Raw genomic sequence first — 18065 nt, forward strand, 5'->3', positions numbered from 1 at the left:
CATCACATTTCAAACTGACATCACTGTTAGTAACTGAATGTGTCAATTAGCATTAGCGGTCCTTCCGTTTTGCCTCCAAATTCCTTTTCATGACCTGTCCTCTGGGGCTAGCTTTTTCTGCTACACTGTTTCCAAATATGGTTGTCTTGAACATGTTGGAAGAAAAACATTTTTAGTGCTCCAGGATTATTTCTATGGTTGTGTCCCAATAATATCTATACTATGCACTAAAAATATGTACTTCACTAGTAGTGGGAAAGTCATTCATTTTCAGTTCAGTCAGTTCATTTGCATGCAAGTTTTACATTTCTTAATTGTACCCCTTTCACATAGACAGTGCTGCATGCAACCAATTTGTTTGAAATGGCAGGCATATTGGCCCGTGACACCCACAGATGCATGCATCGAATGCGTCCATATACGCTCACGGTCAAAAGACTACACTTTGAAAGGCTGAGCGCTTGATCGTGTACGAGCTCTTTACTTTAATTTCCCATATGAGATTGTTGTGTTCAGCAGACAGCAAGCATGCAATAAGTGCAGAAATGCACTTTAATTCACATTTAATGGTAATATTATTTATACTTAAGTTGGATTCCACAACAAAATACTAGCAGAGAGGTCACAGCAGTAGAACCTTTAGCGGCAATGAAATTGATCAGCACTCTCAGAACTTTGGAACTGGTTCAGTTACAGTGCTGTGTTTCTCTGGCACTCTACAGGGATCCCCACAGGAGCTGAAATTTTACACGTTAAGCTACCCATCATGCTAATAGCTCCCATGCCCCAATTAGCACGCAACCTCATCTTCACCTGTCACAGATCTCCTAGGGCCCCCCGTGACCTTTTACCTTAACACAAGGCACCCCTCGCTTATACACAAACACACACATGCAAGGTGCAGAACAATGACTAACTTAAAAAATGTGACAATAGAAGGTCTTATGAAATTTAACAGAAAAATATGTTTAAAATTACACTTTATTGTTTTTTGAATCATGTATATTCGATTTTGGAAGCCTTTCTTCCATAACCACAGAGATAAAAAAAGACATTAAGGGTCAAAGAAATGTAAATTTAATGCTACCCTAGTAAACTTCATTTTGGAGTTTCACGGGATATAAGAAACACATGCAGACTACAAAAAGCCTTACAAAAAAGTACTGTTGTAACGATGCGCTAACAGTGATGAAGTAAACGGCAGACGAAGACGAAGAACCCATGTGCAGTTTATTTACATACGTGAAATTCAAAACCCAAACTATAGACATGAACTAAACTAAACATAAACATGAACAATTAACATGAACATATACTTGACTTAAACTAGACATAGCAAACAATGTACATTAACATTCATATCCATTACAACTGTGGTACCATGGTACAGTGATGGTATCAGATACTGTATATATATATATATATATATATACAGTATATCATGGTACTGATTAATTACCATATTCATATACTATGTTATTTATAAGGTAGTTCAAGAAACTTCAAAGAATACAATGGCAAGTATGTGAACATTTTGGAATTATCTGCATTTACTGTATGTTTAAATTTGTCTTAAAATCTGGTTTGATCTTCATCGAAGTTACAATAATGAAGAAAAAGAAAAACAATCTGTACACAAATTATTGTATTGTTCTTTTACATATTGAATACATCATACAAACATTCACAGTGTAGGTTGTAAAATGTATGTGAACCCCTAGGCTAATGATGTCAGCAAAAGCTGGCTGGAGTCAGGAGTTGGCAAACCTGGCATCTAATTAATGAAGATTGGAGGTGTGGGTTAGTGCTACTTTTACTTATAAAATGCACCCAAATATTATGAGTTTACTATTCACAAGAAGCATCTGCTGACGTGCGAATTGTTGCTTTGCATAAAGATGGAAAAGGTTACAAAGTTATCTTGAAGAGCTTAGATATTAATCTGTCTACAGTTAGACAAATTGTCTATAAATTGAGACGATTTAGTACTGTGGTTACTCTCCCTAGAAGTGGCCGTCCAGCCAAGATGACTGAAAGAGCATGCCACAGAATGCTCAATGTGGTAAAAAAGAACCCTGGAGTGACAGCTAAAGACTTGAATGAAACATTGGAACTGGTTAAACATCTCTGTTCATGAGTTTACTATATGGAAAACATTAAATAGGCATGGTGTCCATGGCAAGACACCACAAAGGAAGCTGCTGCTTTCCAACAAAATCATTACTGCATGCCTAAAGTTTGCCAAAGACCACCTTGACACTCCACAATGCTACTTCAAAAACATTTTGTTGATGGATTAAACTAAGGTTGAATTCTTTGGAAAGAACACACAGCACTGCATAAGGTGTAAAAAGAGTACTGCATACCAGCATGAAAACATCATTCCAATGGGTGAAGTACAGTGGATGAAGCATCTTGATTTGGGGCTGCTTCAGGGCCTGGACCGCTTATCATCGTTGAGTGAAAAATTAATTCCCAAGTTTATCAAGATATCTTACAGGACAATGTCAGGGTGGCTGTGCACCAGCTGAAGCTCAGTAGAAGTTTGGTGATGCAGCACGACAATGAACCAAAACAGAAAATTCACTATAGAATGCTTTAAAAAAAGCTTCTTTTGAAGTGACCCAGTCAGAGCCCAGACCTTAACCCAAAAGAGATGCTGTGGAATGACCTCAAGAGAGCTGTTTACACCCAACATCCTAATAATATAGCTGATCTGAAGTTCTGTAAGGAATAATAGTCCCAAATTCTTTCTGAACATTATGCAGGTTTAATGTGCTGTTACTGGAAACTGGCTGTGGTTATTGCTGCCAAAGTAGAATGAACCAGTTATTAAATCCAAGGGTTCACTTACTTTTTCCACAGCACTGTGAATGTTTAATGGGATGTATTCAATAAAGACATGAAAGTTTATAATTGCTTGTGGGTTGTTAGTTTATGCACATTGTGTTTGTCTATATTGTGACTTTGATGAAGATGAGATCACATTTTATGACGAATTCATTCCAGCTAATTCCAAGGGTTCACATACTTATTCTTGCCTCTGTACTATATTACTACCAAGGTAAAGGTCTTAATGGAAATATTTACAATGGTGCAATGTCAAAAAAAAACATAATATATGGTACTTTTGGTACCTTTTGATAGTTTATATTTACATTTGTGTGTCTTTATCTATTCCATTGCGACAATGTTTCCCATCAGTTTTATTTCAACAGATTTAGTGAAGTCCCTTTCCTTTTACAATTTTAAGCTTTGGCCACTGAAATGGAAAGAACTAAGAATCTTCAAACCATAAACTATTTTTGGCTTGAAATGCTCTTTTCAAAGCTGCAGTTTGAGCAAATACACAGCTTACAGGCTTAACTAAAATCTTTAAAAAAACAAATATTTCAATAAAAATCTTTGGGTCTGAAAACATGGAACAATTCTTAATTAGCATGAATCAATGAGACTAACACAGATACCAAACAAGACTAAACATTCAAGTTAACTGCACCATTATGATGGTTTGTTTTCAGTACTGATGGATGACAGAGTAAACCAGTGATATTTAACAAGGTCAAAAGGCAAGAGACCTTCAGGCAAAGACTATTGTGTGCCTACACTGTTTGCTTCAGGCCTGTCTTCTCATCGTCGGAGAATGTTCAAGAATGAACTCAATCACTTACAGTTCACCTCTGAACCTAGCCTGCAGATAAATACATTTGTTGGCCTTAATATGTCGATGCTGACAGTTCTGACAAGCCATGTTTTGTGTGGAGCTGAAATTCGCCTGACCAATTTGCACTATGTTTGTTGGTTCTTAATTTGATTACTTAATATTTTACACGTGTTCAAAGTCCAAAACGAGCATCCTTAGCCAGAAAATCTTTGGTATGATGCCAAAGACGTTCAGTCTTTAGGTCTCAATTTGAGACTTCACCCTTATCCTAACCTGACCTAACCATGACCTCCAAACTCAGACTCAACATCTAAGGAAAATGTTACCAGCAAGGCTAAAACCACTATAGACTACAATATTCCGAAAAGTGGTTGATTAATATGGGTGTTTTCCATGACTGACTCTAAAAGACAACATGAAATCAAAACTCACTATGTTTTCATTCCTGTTTTTTTGTGGACAATTAATCAGTGCCTGTTATTCCTAAGAAAAATAAATTTTGTCTTTCAAGTGCAATAAGTTGCTCCATCTCTCAAATGACTTTCCTTTTGCTGAGATCTCCAAAGCTATGCAGTGATTTTGGATAACATTGACTAATAAACAAATAGCCATTTATTTAGGCATTGATTCAACAAACAAAAATGCATTTTCTCCTTGAATATTTAATTTCAATCAAATATGTCACAATGCAGAAGTAAAATGGGTTGTAAATGCCATTTCATGTTGACTTAATCTTTTACATTTGGCCCCTTGTTAATCTTGAATATTTGGTTACATCCTTGTTTGCCAGTGGTCTGATTTACCCTCAAGTCTGCTATTTGATTTTTAAAGTCTGAGGTTAAGATATTACAAGTATTAGGGCAAAGCCATAAAAAACACTTTATGATCAAACCAAAATATTTTCCCCTCTTTGGAATATCGTACAACATCAAATTGTTGGGCTTCAGCCATGATTTAGAAGTGATTTATGCCTAAGACGTTACCTTATAGCAGATGAATGTGATGTTGTCTGAGGTCAAAACTGTTTCATCCTTAAACTGATGTATGTAGAGAATGCTTTACTCTGACCATGGCTGAATTTGAGCAAATGTTAGCCTTGTTTTTCTGCTGTAATAGGACTGTAATTAAGATAAAAATCAGGCCTTCATAGATGAGGTCTGAAGTTCCTGATTTAAGACACACATATTTCCACAAATGTTTGAAGGCCTAACACTCCAAAATGGCATTAGTGCTGTTATATGGACACACATTGACTAGTGGTATGCTAGAGGGTACATGTGAGTTTTAATGAGGCATACTTGCAGTGCGACTAGACCAGTCTGAGAACAACATTTGTGCATGCACACAAACTGGGATCCATATTTTTCATAGGTGACTTTTCATTGCAACATGGAAACACACAGCTTTGACAACCAATACAACAGTCTTCTTTGACTCCACCATTTCATCGACGCAACTTATGTGAAATAGCTGCATCAAAGGGCAAACTGAAGATGCTGAAAACATCCTTGTGTTTCATAATTGGAAAGAATACCTTATGAAGTATTCTTGAAATAGCTTACATATCTGATGCTTAACTGAAAACCAAAATAACCCACCCATGGACACATCAACAGGGGCATCAATGAAACCCTGCCTGACCTGTAAAAAAAACACTTCTCTATTTGCAAAGGGTGTTGCCTTGTGTTACCTGGCTCAAGTTCACACATGTGGCTTAAACCAGATTAATTATGGATAGGGTGGTTTTAGTTTGGGTTAGAAATTGTGTCATTATTTTTTCATCATATAATGTTCCAAACTTGTATGCTGATGTTTTCCTATGGAACACAAAATCTGAATTTTTTTACCCATTTTATATTAGTTGTATTTAACTACTATGTACTTAAGCATTTGAAACAATGTACTTATTATACAGGGCTGTATTAAGATACTCTGGGTTCCCGGGACTCACCGTTTTGCTGGGCCCTGCCAGTTGTTCGTATGCCGTATGCCACAATCCATGTATTAGTACGGACCTGTTATTATGTACATACTGTACGGGTTGTTGTAATGCACTTACATTTAAAATACCTGCATTTAATTACATCTGTAGTTACACTGTTTACCCTAAACCTAACCCTAACCCCTAACATTAACCCTACAACTAAACGTAATTGAACCTCATCCTCAACCTCAGTAGCAGTAAATGTCAATCTTGTAAGAACTTTCCAAAACAACATGTAGTTACACTATAAATACATTGTATTATATGTGTTTTAATGTTAATACATAGTAGTGCACCTAATATACACATCATGTAAAAGACACCTAATATAAAGTGGGACCAGAATTTTTTTAATAATCATAATAATTCTATAGCAAATAGTTTTCCTAAAAAGTGATGTCCACATATGTGGACAGCGGGACTAAGTTGTGAAAATTTTAATAATACCAAGCTATAGAAAGTCATATATTTTTTTATTTAGATGTAACCACGTGAAAGACATTTTTAGGTTACCTGGCAAGACTTTTTTAGTGTTCGAACTGTTGTTGAATGGAAAAGGGTTACTATTATTTTTGCATGTTTACTAGGTGTTACTAGCCATAAATCAAAAGGGAAAATGCAAACAGCAGTCACACTCGGATCTCAGGAGGTTCATTTGACTAAATCAACAGGACAAATTGGGTTACACCAATGAAAGTGTTTTTATGGTTTAAATCAAGTAGAAATAGGTATTGCAGGTACTGTTACCTTTTTTAGTGTAGTGACCACTTTCATCAAGCTCAAAAAAGGGCTAAAGCACCATGTAAGTAGTCTGTATGACTCATGCACTATAGACCAAGTCTTCTGAAGCTATACAACAATGAGGAACAGACTGAAATTGAAGTTTTAAGTTGAAATTTACTGAAAATCTCCCCCTCTGTTGCGTTTGAATTGCCAAGCCACTTCACTGGATGAATAAGTGAGTAGGCAGAGACGAAGAATTTCAAACACAGCAATTCTCCTCTCGATGTTATACCTAACGCTGTGAACCTGAGATATCCTGTGAGCCCTCAGAATCAAGTTTCAAATGCTCTGACCTCGCTTCATTTATTTTCTCACAAGTTGTTGGTTTGGTTAGACTGGGACTGTAATAATAAAGAGATCTTTCTTTGTTGGAATTATCTACAGTAATTGGGTCATCAGAGCTTCCTCCACAGGTGTTAACCTACCAACAGCTCCTCCAGTTTATCACATCATGGCATCAATCTTCCGTTTATTGTATCCATCATTTATGAAGCAATTCCAAAGCATCTTTTAAGATGGAAAATCAAGGAGCATCAGTTTTTCCTCAGAAGGAATCTTTCTCTTTTTCCTTCTCCAGTCAAGGAAGTGGAGAATGAGATACACCCAAAGCTCCAAGCTCTCTCTATAAAGATGCTTCAAGAAGTGGTTTTATTGGAGCACCTAAACACCCCAGAACATCTGAAGCATTACAAGTCAGATCCAGCTGACAAAACTAGACCCTGTACGCTATAGTACTCTGATTTTTCACAAACGCATCTCACTTCTTTCAAACTTCTCAGATCATTGTGGGACAAAGAGCAGTCTAAGGGCAAACCTGGAGCTCATAAATTGTTTCTGTTGATGGATTACTTAATTCATGAAAATGTTTGCAACTTTTAATTTATATGGAAATAAAGCATTTTCAATAGGATATGTTGATACATATGTGCATTAAAACTTGCATATCCAATGCATTCGGGTTAAAATAACTCCAAGCAATGTCACAGTCGTCAGCTTGCTCCATAGCCATACCACAACCATCTGGGCTCATGTGTTAGGTCCACTTCTTAACTCCAACTGATTTAGGCCACTCTAGCTCCACAGTTCAAACATAAATTTAAACAGTCCAAATCCAGGACTGCTCCACGGTCTTATACTGACCTCATATCTCGAAATCCATTTTGGCTCAAGCATTTGTAATTCATCTTGTATTGCCAAATGCAATCTATTAAAACACAGTTGAACATGCATCCAAAATGACCTACTCCTCCCCTAATCACATTTAATTTTAAACAGATTAGAGGGCTTTACTGGAGAGTTTTAAATTATTTGTCACTTTACAACAAAGGATCTAATCCAGATTCGAGACATTATTTAATCATCTTTTAAAGTGATGATGTGAATGGGTTTGAATTTGAAAGCCTGTCTTTGCCAGTCAATCAACAAAAATACCAGGTGCAAATCCATCAATAAAAAGCATACCTCAATGTATTATAGTAAATGCTGATTCATTTTACAGTGGTAAGAAAAAGAATGTGAACTGTTTGGAATTAGCTGATTTTAAAATGTAATCTCATCTTCATAAAAGTCACAAGTATAGACAAACACAGTGTGCTGAAGCTAACAACACAAACAATTATAATATTTCATGTCTTTATTTGCAAGGCTCTGACTGGGCCACTCCAAAAGGTGGATTTTCTATTTTGAAGCCATTCTGTATTGTATTTACTTCAATGTTTAGGGTCATTGTCCTGCTGCATCACACAAATTCTACTGAGCTCCAGCTGGTGCACAGTCAACCTGACATTATTCTGTAGGATATCTTGATAAACTTGTGAATTCATTTTTCCCTCGATGATTGCAAATCAGCCCTAAATCATGATGCTCCCTTAACCATACTTCACCATTGGGATGATGTTTTCATGTTTGTATGCGGTGCTCTTCTTACGCCTTACATTTTGCTGCGTGTTCATCCCAAACAATTCAACCTTAGTTTCATCAGTTCAAAAAACATTATCCTAGTAGCATTGTGGGATGTCAAGGTGGTCCTTGGCAAACTTCAGGCATGCAGCAATGTTTTAGTTGAAAAGCAGCTGCTTTCTTCCTGCCATGGACACCATGTCTGTTTAATGTTTTCCATATAGTTGACTCATAAACAAAGATGTTAACCAGTTCCAATGATTCATTCAGTTCTTTAGCTGTCACTCTAGGGTTCTTTTTTTTTACTTCATTGAGCATTCTGCGGTGTGCCCTTTGAGTCATCTTGGCTGGATGTCCACTTCTAAGGGAGAGTACCCACAGTACTAAATCATCTCCATTCATAGACCTTTTGTCTATCTGTGGACAGATGAATGTCTAAGCTCATCGAGATAAAATTGTAACCCTTTCCAGCTTTATACATGCAACAATTCTTGATCATAGGTCTTCTGAGATCTATTTTTGCAAGGATTGGTTCATGTCAGCAGATATTCCTTGTTAATAGCAAACTCAAAATTCTTGGGTGCTTTTTATAAGTCAAAGTAGCCCTAACCCACACCTCCAATCTTGTTTTATTAATTGGATGCCAGTTGTACCAACTCCTGACTCTTGTTAGCTTTTGTTGACGTCATTAGCCTAGAGACATATTTTTTCCAAGCTACATTGTAAATATTTGAATGATGTATTCAATATCCACAAAAACAATTCAATAATGTGTGTGTGTTACTAGTTAAAACAGGTTGTGTTTGTTCATTATTGTAACTTAAATTAAGATCAAACCAGATATTAAAACAAATTTATAAATAAATGGAGGTAATTCCAAAGGGGTCACGTACTTACATTCAATCAATTGCTGTATTTGTTTGACATTAACATAAACTAGTCAAAAGCTAACTCGTGACAGATTCACAGGGATGTAATGAGTACTCTGATTAAAAACAATGATTTTAGCAAGGGAAATTACCTCATTAAAAGAGCACATGATGCAAGTACAAAATAATTTTAAATGCATCTTTGCCATATCTCCTTAACATTAGGAAGCACTCTTGTAATTAAAGTGTGAAACACTATCTAAAAGGAAATGCCTTGACTGGAGTATGACATTAACCGTTCTTACCTTGAAATGACAGAAAGACTCGTGGCTGTGGTGGAGAAAGACCATAGATGCAGGTGACAAAGAGCAGGAGGGGAAGAAGCAACTTCCCGGCCGTCCCCAGTGTACAAACCCAGAGAGCTCCTAACCTCCCCATGACTGCTGAGAAGACACTCACACAAGCCCACCTGCAGAGATGAGAACGAAATGGTTAAGTACTACCTAGAAAACTTGTAAAATTATTTAATCTCCACTTTGATATGGTATAGTACAGAGAAAGACTGAACTATATGTTTCTAAAAAGTCAGTAACAGTAACAGAATTTGCACTATGTGGTGATGTGGGCGTGGCCGAGCAACATCTGTGGAGAGCGAGGCTGGGAGAGGTAGAGTGATAAGGATTGACACCTGTGGGAAATTATCTCTAACAGCTGTTTTGTGTTGCAATGAGAGCTGGAGAGTGAGAAAAGGCCAATCCAGACCGCTGGAGGAGAGAGACGCACGCAGCAGAGTTGATTTATGTGTTTATGTGTTGTGCTGAAAAGCAGAATGTTTGTGTTAGACTGAAAAGATTGTGAAATAAAGATTTTACGTTGGACATTTTACCCCAACCCTCACTTCCTCCTTCAGTAGAGAACTAATGGTCTGCCACACACTGGGATGAAATTACACACTGTTTCAAAAGTAGAGACAAAACAAGACACCATCAAGTGTTAATTTGAGACTAGTGTAATAAAATCACATACTAACCTAGTCTGTGAAAATGTATATTTACATTTTTCAAGTCGGTAGACCTGGGAAATGCAGTCATTTACAATACTCACAAGAATACCAGACACACGACATTACTATTTGCAAAGTACTGTTTACATGGTGCAAACTCAATCCACAGGAATTACGTAGGTAAAAAATAATCATCCAGTTTTGAATGGAAGAATCTATAAGAAATGCTGTGAAACAATACAAGCTTCACATTCGTTCTTTTCTTTACTTTGGTACACTTACCCTATAGACTTCCATTAAAACTGCATTACTTAACACCATTTTTTTGTTTTTGCTTTTAATAAAGAAAGGGATGAGTCAAAATTATTGCCAGTGGTAATCAACAGCATGTTACTGATATTGTCAATGGAGCTTAACTTATATTGAGCAAAGAACATTTCCTTAAACCAAATATCGTGGGGCCTGGGTAGCTCAGAGAGTATTGATGCTGACTACCACCCCTGGAATCATGAGTTAGAATCCAGGGCATGCTGAGTGAGTCCAGCCAGGTCTCCTTAGCAACCAAATTGGCCCGGTTGCTAGGGAGGGTAGAGTCAAATGGGGTAGCCTCCTCGTGGTCGCGATTAGGGGTTCTTGCTCTCAATGGGGCATGTGGTAAGTTGTGCATGGATCGCGGAGAGTAGCCTGGTGACCAAAACGTGATATTATGGGTGTGGCTGTGAAACAGATCAATATTTAAGTCGTTTTTTACTATAAATTCTCCTCCCTGCCCAGTTGGTGGCGATATGAACAAAGAATGCAAATTTGCCGAAACAAAAGAAGAAGAATGTGAAGGTTAAAGTGAGGGTGGAGATTTATTTTGAAAAAGGACTTAAATATTGATCAGTTTCTTACCCAAAGCTATCATATCTCTTCTGAAGATATGGAGACCACTGGAGTCTTATGACTTTTATGATGACTTTATGTCCTTTTGGAACTTTAAAATTTTGGTAACCATTCACTTGCACTGTAAGGACCTATAGAGCTGGGATATTTATTATCTAAATTTTTTGGTGAACTATCCCTTTAAGATCACAAGTTTAAAGGTATGATTACATTTTGCGCATATGTGAGCAACATTCCAGGAGAAGTAATGTATTTGATATAGTGTCAAATCAAAACGGTTTCAAAAGTAGGCCAGTTAAAATACATATTTGAACTCTTATATCATAACAGCTATGAGTTGTCCTTGAAGGCATTTTTCCTTAAAGACTTCCTGTAAGTCTTTAAGTTAATTAGTATTGAGAAAGTGCCACAAGATTGATTCACTCAGCTACATCAAACAAAGCTTTGGCCCGTGACCAGCCTGAGTCATTATTTTACCTTTAAAAAGGAAGTCTTGTAGCATGTAATAGAAATACGGAAGGGGCACCACTTAACACATTCAAAGAAATGGATGCTTTCACTTCTAACAAAAGAATGAATTGGCTCTCTCCTGTCTTTCTCTCCTCTCTGTTCAATTATGAGACAACAGAATTTCAATAATACATGGAGACAAGTTTGATTTCCTGTGGTAGAACTCTTGTTCCATGCTCCAGGGAGATAAGAGAGCATTCTCCAACCAGTACACTCTTGGAAAACAACAATACATGCAGTTCATAATTATATATTAATAATATGTTTGTTTTGTTGGAGAGAGAGCGCAGAAGGACAAAGAACAAAGTGATGATGCATGTGTAAGAATAGAAGTCTCTCTGATCATGTCTTATACATGATCCATGTAAAAGATTGATAGGAACTTTGTAGAAGACCTCTACAAAGGATGTCTGATTCAGTTAAGCATGAGCAGGCTTCATAAAGTGTGTGTTCACACTCAGCAGAGATGCACAAATACCATAAAACACCACTGACATTGTTGTTCCAAGTTTGGTCCGAAATATATTTGATGCAAGTTTGTGAATGCAGAAGCTTCTAGCTCAGCAAGCTGGATTTTTGGAGTCTTTGCGTTCAAAAATGTGTCATACCGCACTTCTAAACGCTATGCAAGTATGATTTGCATTCTCAGCATTTCCACAAGGGGTGCTATAGCGGACAATAGTGTGAATTGTCCACTTCTACGGTCAACTACTGTCATGGCAGTGGAACAGTTTGATGAGAATCTTGCTGAGAAAATAAGTTGAAGTTAGCGCTGTCGATAGAATGTGTTAATTTAGTGTGATTTATTTTATGGAATAAATTACGTAATTAATCATGCCCCCGACTCGTATGTAATCGATTCAAAAGTTGGAACAGGCTTTTGAATATAACTTCATCGACCACTTTTTATTTAGGATTGTTACTGCCACAGTAATGCAAGAATGCGCATTAAGATCTGAATGTTCAACCAATACATTAGCCAACCGCTCACATCTATGTTCACATAATTGGGTTAAGTATGTTTCTGTCCTTAGTCAATGCAAATAGGTGAATGCAAATGCTTCTAGCTCCACAAGCACAATTTGAATTGACACTACGTTTTGAAATGTGTCAGAACGCAATTTGATATGCACATATTGCATTCTCAGCATTGCCACAAGGGCCGCTTGAGCAGACATTAGCGCAAACTTCAGTCTTCTACTACTGCTAATTTTCTCTTTCAGATCAACTGTCATGGTAGAGCAATAGAGAGTTAGTTAAAGCTAGTTAAAATGATTTTTGCCACCTGAATAATAACACATCCAGTTTTTAACGGCACATACATTTGATGCTAATGTAATGGTAGCCAGCTTATAGGTAGCTGTGCAGTGTATGACACTCACTCCCCTGGCCTCAAGAGGCACATTTGTGACTGATGCTAAAGGCTGTAGCATTTAGCCTCCTCGTTAGTGTGCACACCTCCCATGCCAGAGACCCCGGTTCAAATCCCGCTTGGAGCAGATTGAGCAGGACCAGGTACAGTGGTGCCGTGACCGAGATGGGAGTGAGGTTTAGGAGGGTGAGTGTAATGGTAGCCAGGTGGTAGGTAGCTGTGTAGTGTCTAAACCTCACTCCCCAAGCCTCAAGGGGCACGCTAGCAACTGCCGTTACAGGCCGGAGCAGGTCAAGCAGGACTGGTTACACTAACTCTATCGTCCCCTTGAGTACTGAGGTTTGTTAACACCCCAGAAATAAAATAATGCACTTTAAAGGAATAGTTCACCAAAATGCCATCCCAGATGTGTATGACTTTAATTTTTCTGCAGAACACAAATGAAAATCTCAGCTTTGTGGGTCCATATAATGCAAGTGATTGGTGGCCAGAACTTTGAAGGCCCAAAAGCACAATGGGGTCCAAAAGTCTGAAAAAAACCTTTGTAAATCTGGGATTCAAAATCTAATTTAAACCTGGAAACAAATAGAAGATTCAGAACTATTAGAAACTGCATACATTAATTACATATTTGTAATTAATCAAATTAGCAAATTTGGGACACTGACCATGCTAATTATTTTGTACAAAAGGACATTTCCTTGTATCCACTGAATCATACAAGATGCTCTTTGGAACATTCTCTGATCATGCTTTGATAACATGAATCATCAGGTGGAGTCCAAATATACCAAAAAAAAAAGGAGCATTTTCATTCCAGACTTTTAGACCCCACTGTATGACCAAGCATTCACGTATGCATTTGTACACTTGTATAGAGTGTTTCAGGCCTTAGTGTTTATAGGTGAAGTGTATTTTCCTAAATGTTTGTAGCAGGATGGAGAGAAAGTGTTTTAAAGTGCCCAGATTGTTTTGTAGAAGTAGAACACACGTTTAAAAGTGTGAAGAGTGGTGGGCGATCTCTGGACGTCGTAGCACCATTGGGGTGTCAATCTATCTCTTTTGGCCCCCCTAAGAAGCTGTCCCCCCCCTTATGGGCAGCCCTGTGTGTGTGTGTGCGTGTGTGTGTGTGTGTGTGTGCCCGAACATATGATAAACTGCAGCCTGCTGAAATGTCTTTGGCATGGAGTTCAGCAGATAGAGAAGCTCTTAAACTGGGTGGAGGCTACCGCTCTCTGGACAATAACTGCTCTCTACAACTGGCCTGGACCTGCCAGACATTCAAACAGCTGCTAAAGTCATCATCAGGCCATCATAGATCCATCATAGAGCCGACACTGAGCATGCAGTGATTCGATTTTGTTCAAGCTCTTAAAATCACAACCCTTAAACGAGACACAAGGCATCATCAGTTAAGTGATTTGGATCTTATACAAGATTTATCTGATGACAAGATTGAATTAATGCCAAAATATACACCTAACCATGTGAAGTAGATTGCCTAAACACTGATGTTAAATTAATAGTTTATTAATTAATAATAATAATAATCACAATGAACAATCCTTCCGCCAAGTAATATAGTTCATTAGCCTAGTTACGGGCTGTTTACTATTGCCAAGCAACCATAAAGGGATAGTAGAGTGCATTAAAGGGATAGTTCAAATATGAATATCTCAGCTCTGTTGGTCCATTCAATGCAAGTGAATGGTGACCAGAACTTTGAAGGTCTAAAAACATATAAAGGCAGCATAAAAGCACTATAAATTCTCCTCTCTGTCCAGTAGGTGGTGATGTGCTCAAAGATCGTGAATTGCCAAAAATAAATGAAGACATATGTGAAAGTGAATGTGGAGATTTATAGTAACAAATATTTAAATAATGATCTGTTTCTCACCCACACCTATCGTATCGCTTCTCAAGATATGGGTTTAACCTCTTGAGTCTTATGGATTACTTTCATGCTGCCTTTAAATGCTTTTTGGACCTTCAAAGATCTGGTCACCATTCACTTGCATTGTATGGACCTGCAGAGCTGAAATATTCTTCTAAAATTCTTCATTTGTGTTCAGAAAGTCACATACATCTGGGATGGCATGAGGGTGAGTAAATGATTAGAACATTTTTGGGTGAACTATTTCTTTAATATACAAATCAATTGATATTGAATCACAAGTGTGCATCTATCAGCTATTTTACAATGGCTTTAAAAATGGTTCATCCAGTCACAATTTAGAGTTGGAATAATATGTTTATTAATCTTTGTAGCCGTAATAGATTCCACATATAGTTCCTCTTATTTATTTATTTTTATTTTTTACTTTTTAGAGATTTAAACAGGTAGCATACATATTATTATGCCATCTATCAGACCTCTGGCTAAACTATTAAAAATGTTTTTTGAGACTTCCTCAAAGCACATTCCACATTCCCTAAATTCTTGAGGAATTCTGTCATCACCTACTTTCTGACTGCCTTTCTTGAACCGAAAGCTCATTCATTTAGTGTGTCATCTCTAGAACTCAAACATCTATCAGATCTGTCATAATGCTCATTCCCACTGCTTGAAACGACAGCACAGCAGCCTGGACATGTTTTACAATCATATCATGAAGATTAAGATCTTCAAGCTAATTGTCTTGTGTATGTCAAGGCTATCTGCTTTATGAATTTAACATAAGTGTCAGTCAAAAGCAATTATTGCCTCTCACTTGAAATATAACTCCAACTGAGGACTGGCTCATCTGAGATAGATTAAACAGATGGGGGGAAATTATGTTTCTTTGGTGATGTTTTCAAACTTTAAAGAGAAAATCAGATTTTTGCGATGTAGAAATGTGTCACACAGCTGGACTAAGATTTGTTTTGTTGTTTCACATTGATTTCTCTAAGATGCATCTTTAATAGAATAGAAAATGCCACAATGAACCTCAATTAGACATATTAAAGCAAAAACTGTTTTTATAATATACTGTATGTGGCACTAAAGTAACACAAAGTGAAAGGAAGCCTATTCTGGAATTTTTTCTGAATAAATGCCTGTACCAGTAATGACTATACCACACCCTGTCATTCACCAGCATGTACACACACATGCACAATGCCAGGCAAGCACATATATTACCACAATGTGACAAAAATAAAAGACCCTTTTTAATATTAAATTTTACATTGGACCAAATCCAAAAGACTATCTTTAGGGTAGAGTTATAAAATAATAACATCTCTGTCTCAAACTCCCAAGACTCATTCACACTCACTGCTGTCCTGTCCCAGAGACACACATCACACATTCCCCAATGCCTCTACCAGCATGAATTGCTCTGTACGCACTAAATAATAAAGATCAACTGTCCAGCTGTGTGGTCAAATTGAGACAATGGAAGAAAACTATGGAAAGACTATGGAAAAATTATTCCTGTTCACAAACCTCCATGCCTTATGACTAAGAATATCACTAATGCAGTAGCATTTATACATAGAAAATTAGATTTTTTTCAAAAGCTCAAAAAATTAGTTTAATAAATGTAATATGGCTATGGTCATCACCATAAAATATAGTTCACTGTAAAACAATGTCCCATTTGATACAAGCAAAAAACATTTTAAAGGTTAGATGAAGTGGAATAGCTCCCAGGTTTCCACTATTTACAGTGTATGAATTCTTTAAACTAGCATAAATATCTAGCAACAAAACAAGTAACATATCTTAAAACTAGACAGAAATCCTTCTAAAAATTAAGCAATGGTATCTTTTTAAAGTATTTTTCCTCCCATATCATCAGGTATAACAAATATACATTAGTATCCATTTCAAAAATCACTGGTACATGAGTACAATAATTAGCGTATAGCAATCTATCAACAAAGATCTGAAATATATTAGTGTCCATTTCAAAAATAAACATCTTTTTAATATAGACACTTCTGTCAGCGGTTGACGCATGTATTACAGTAGGTCTTATGATTTCCTGCTCTTGTCTCTGGTGGGAGTCTGCACCTGTTAGCCCAAGCCTGGAGATCCCCCTCCCAAATCTGCCCCCTTCTGCCCACTCATGAGCCCATCTGCTCTGGGCTGGACTCACCTTCTGAGGCTTCCTTTCTGTACTTTCCTCCCAGACCAGTATATGTCCTGACAGAGTGGGTCAGTACTGTAGTCTTACAGTCAAAGTGAAGAAATACAGCATTGACTTCCCCAGCGAGAGTTAAGAGAGGTGTTATTCCAACCAGCTGACCGCGGGACAGGGAAGAGAGAGAGAGAGAGAGAGAGAGAGATTGAGAAGACTGAGAGAGAGAGGTAAAGTGAATCAAGTGAGAGAGGGAAAGAGAGGGAGAGAGAGATCAAGTGAGAAGTGGACTGGTTTCCTATTACACTCCTCTCCTTTTGAGCCCCTCTCTCTCTCTCTCTCTCTCTCTCTCTCTCTCTCTCTCTCTCTCTCGCTCTCTCTCTAACGAGTAACTCTCTCTCTCTCTCTCTCTCTCTCTCTCTCTCTCTCTCTAACAAGTAACCAAACAGATACTTCAGCCCTCTGAGTCTCTCTTTGCCCGCACAGAGAGCAGTAGTCTAGGGGAGTGTGCTTTGGCTCCAGGAATCAGATTCTGAGTATTAAAGTCCCTTATTAGTCATCACTGTGCCACCTCACAGATTAGACCAGTGGATTTCAATGTCATAAAATATTGATTATTGATCAACACGTTATTTTGTCATTATATTTTTTTTTAGGTATTGATTTGCAAATTTGATTATATTTACATTTGAAGCCTAATTTGCATGCTTTCCAATCACTCAGTTGGCCTTCAGTTTAACAGTCGGTCGTAATAGTGTTGGGAGACCACAAGAGGCTGATATGACTTTTACTGTCGAGGGTAGGAAAGGCACAGGTATCACACACCATTTTTAAGAGCTCCTTTGCACACACAGGACAAGCTGATGCAGTGCAGCATATGGCAGTCCAAAGTTATAAAGGTTTTTGTACTTCTTCAAGAATTAACAAAGTGGGCTAGCTCAGAGAGTATTGACGGCGACTACCACACCTGGAGTTGCGAGTTCGAATCCAGGGCATGCTGAGTGACTCCAGCCAGGTCTCCTAAGCAAC

The 18065-nt window shown here is 37.6% G+C and overlaps 1 protein-coding gene across 1 annotated transcript in view; it reads right to left on the bottom strand.

Moving 5' to 3' along the window:
• The window catches only part of LOC127637779 (semaphorin-3C-like), a 72635-nt gene extending 55330 nt beyond the window's left edge, over positions 1-17305 (bottom strand). Inside the window, exons 1-2 of the mRNA XM_052119042.1 lie at positions 17055-17305; positions 9505-9668 (exon numbers count right to left, since the gene is read on the bottom strand). Of these exons, the coding sequence (XP_051975002.1) occupies positions 9505-9637 (133 nt within the window). The 5' untranslated portion in view covers positions 9638-9668; positions 17055-17305. The remainder of the gene's footprint in view (positions 1-9504; positions 9669-17054) is intronic.
• Positions 17306-18065: the final 760 nt, after the last annotated feature.

Source organism: Xyrauchen texanus, chromosome 45 (genome assembly GCF_025860055.1).
Source record: "Xyrauchen texanus isolate HMW12.3.18 chromosome 45, RBS_HiC_50CHRs, whole genome shotgun sequence".
Taxonomy (NCBI): Eukaryota; Metazoa; Chordata; class Actinopteri; order Cypriniformes; family Catostomidae; genus Xyrauchen; species Xyrauchen texanus.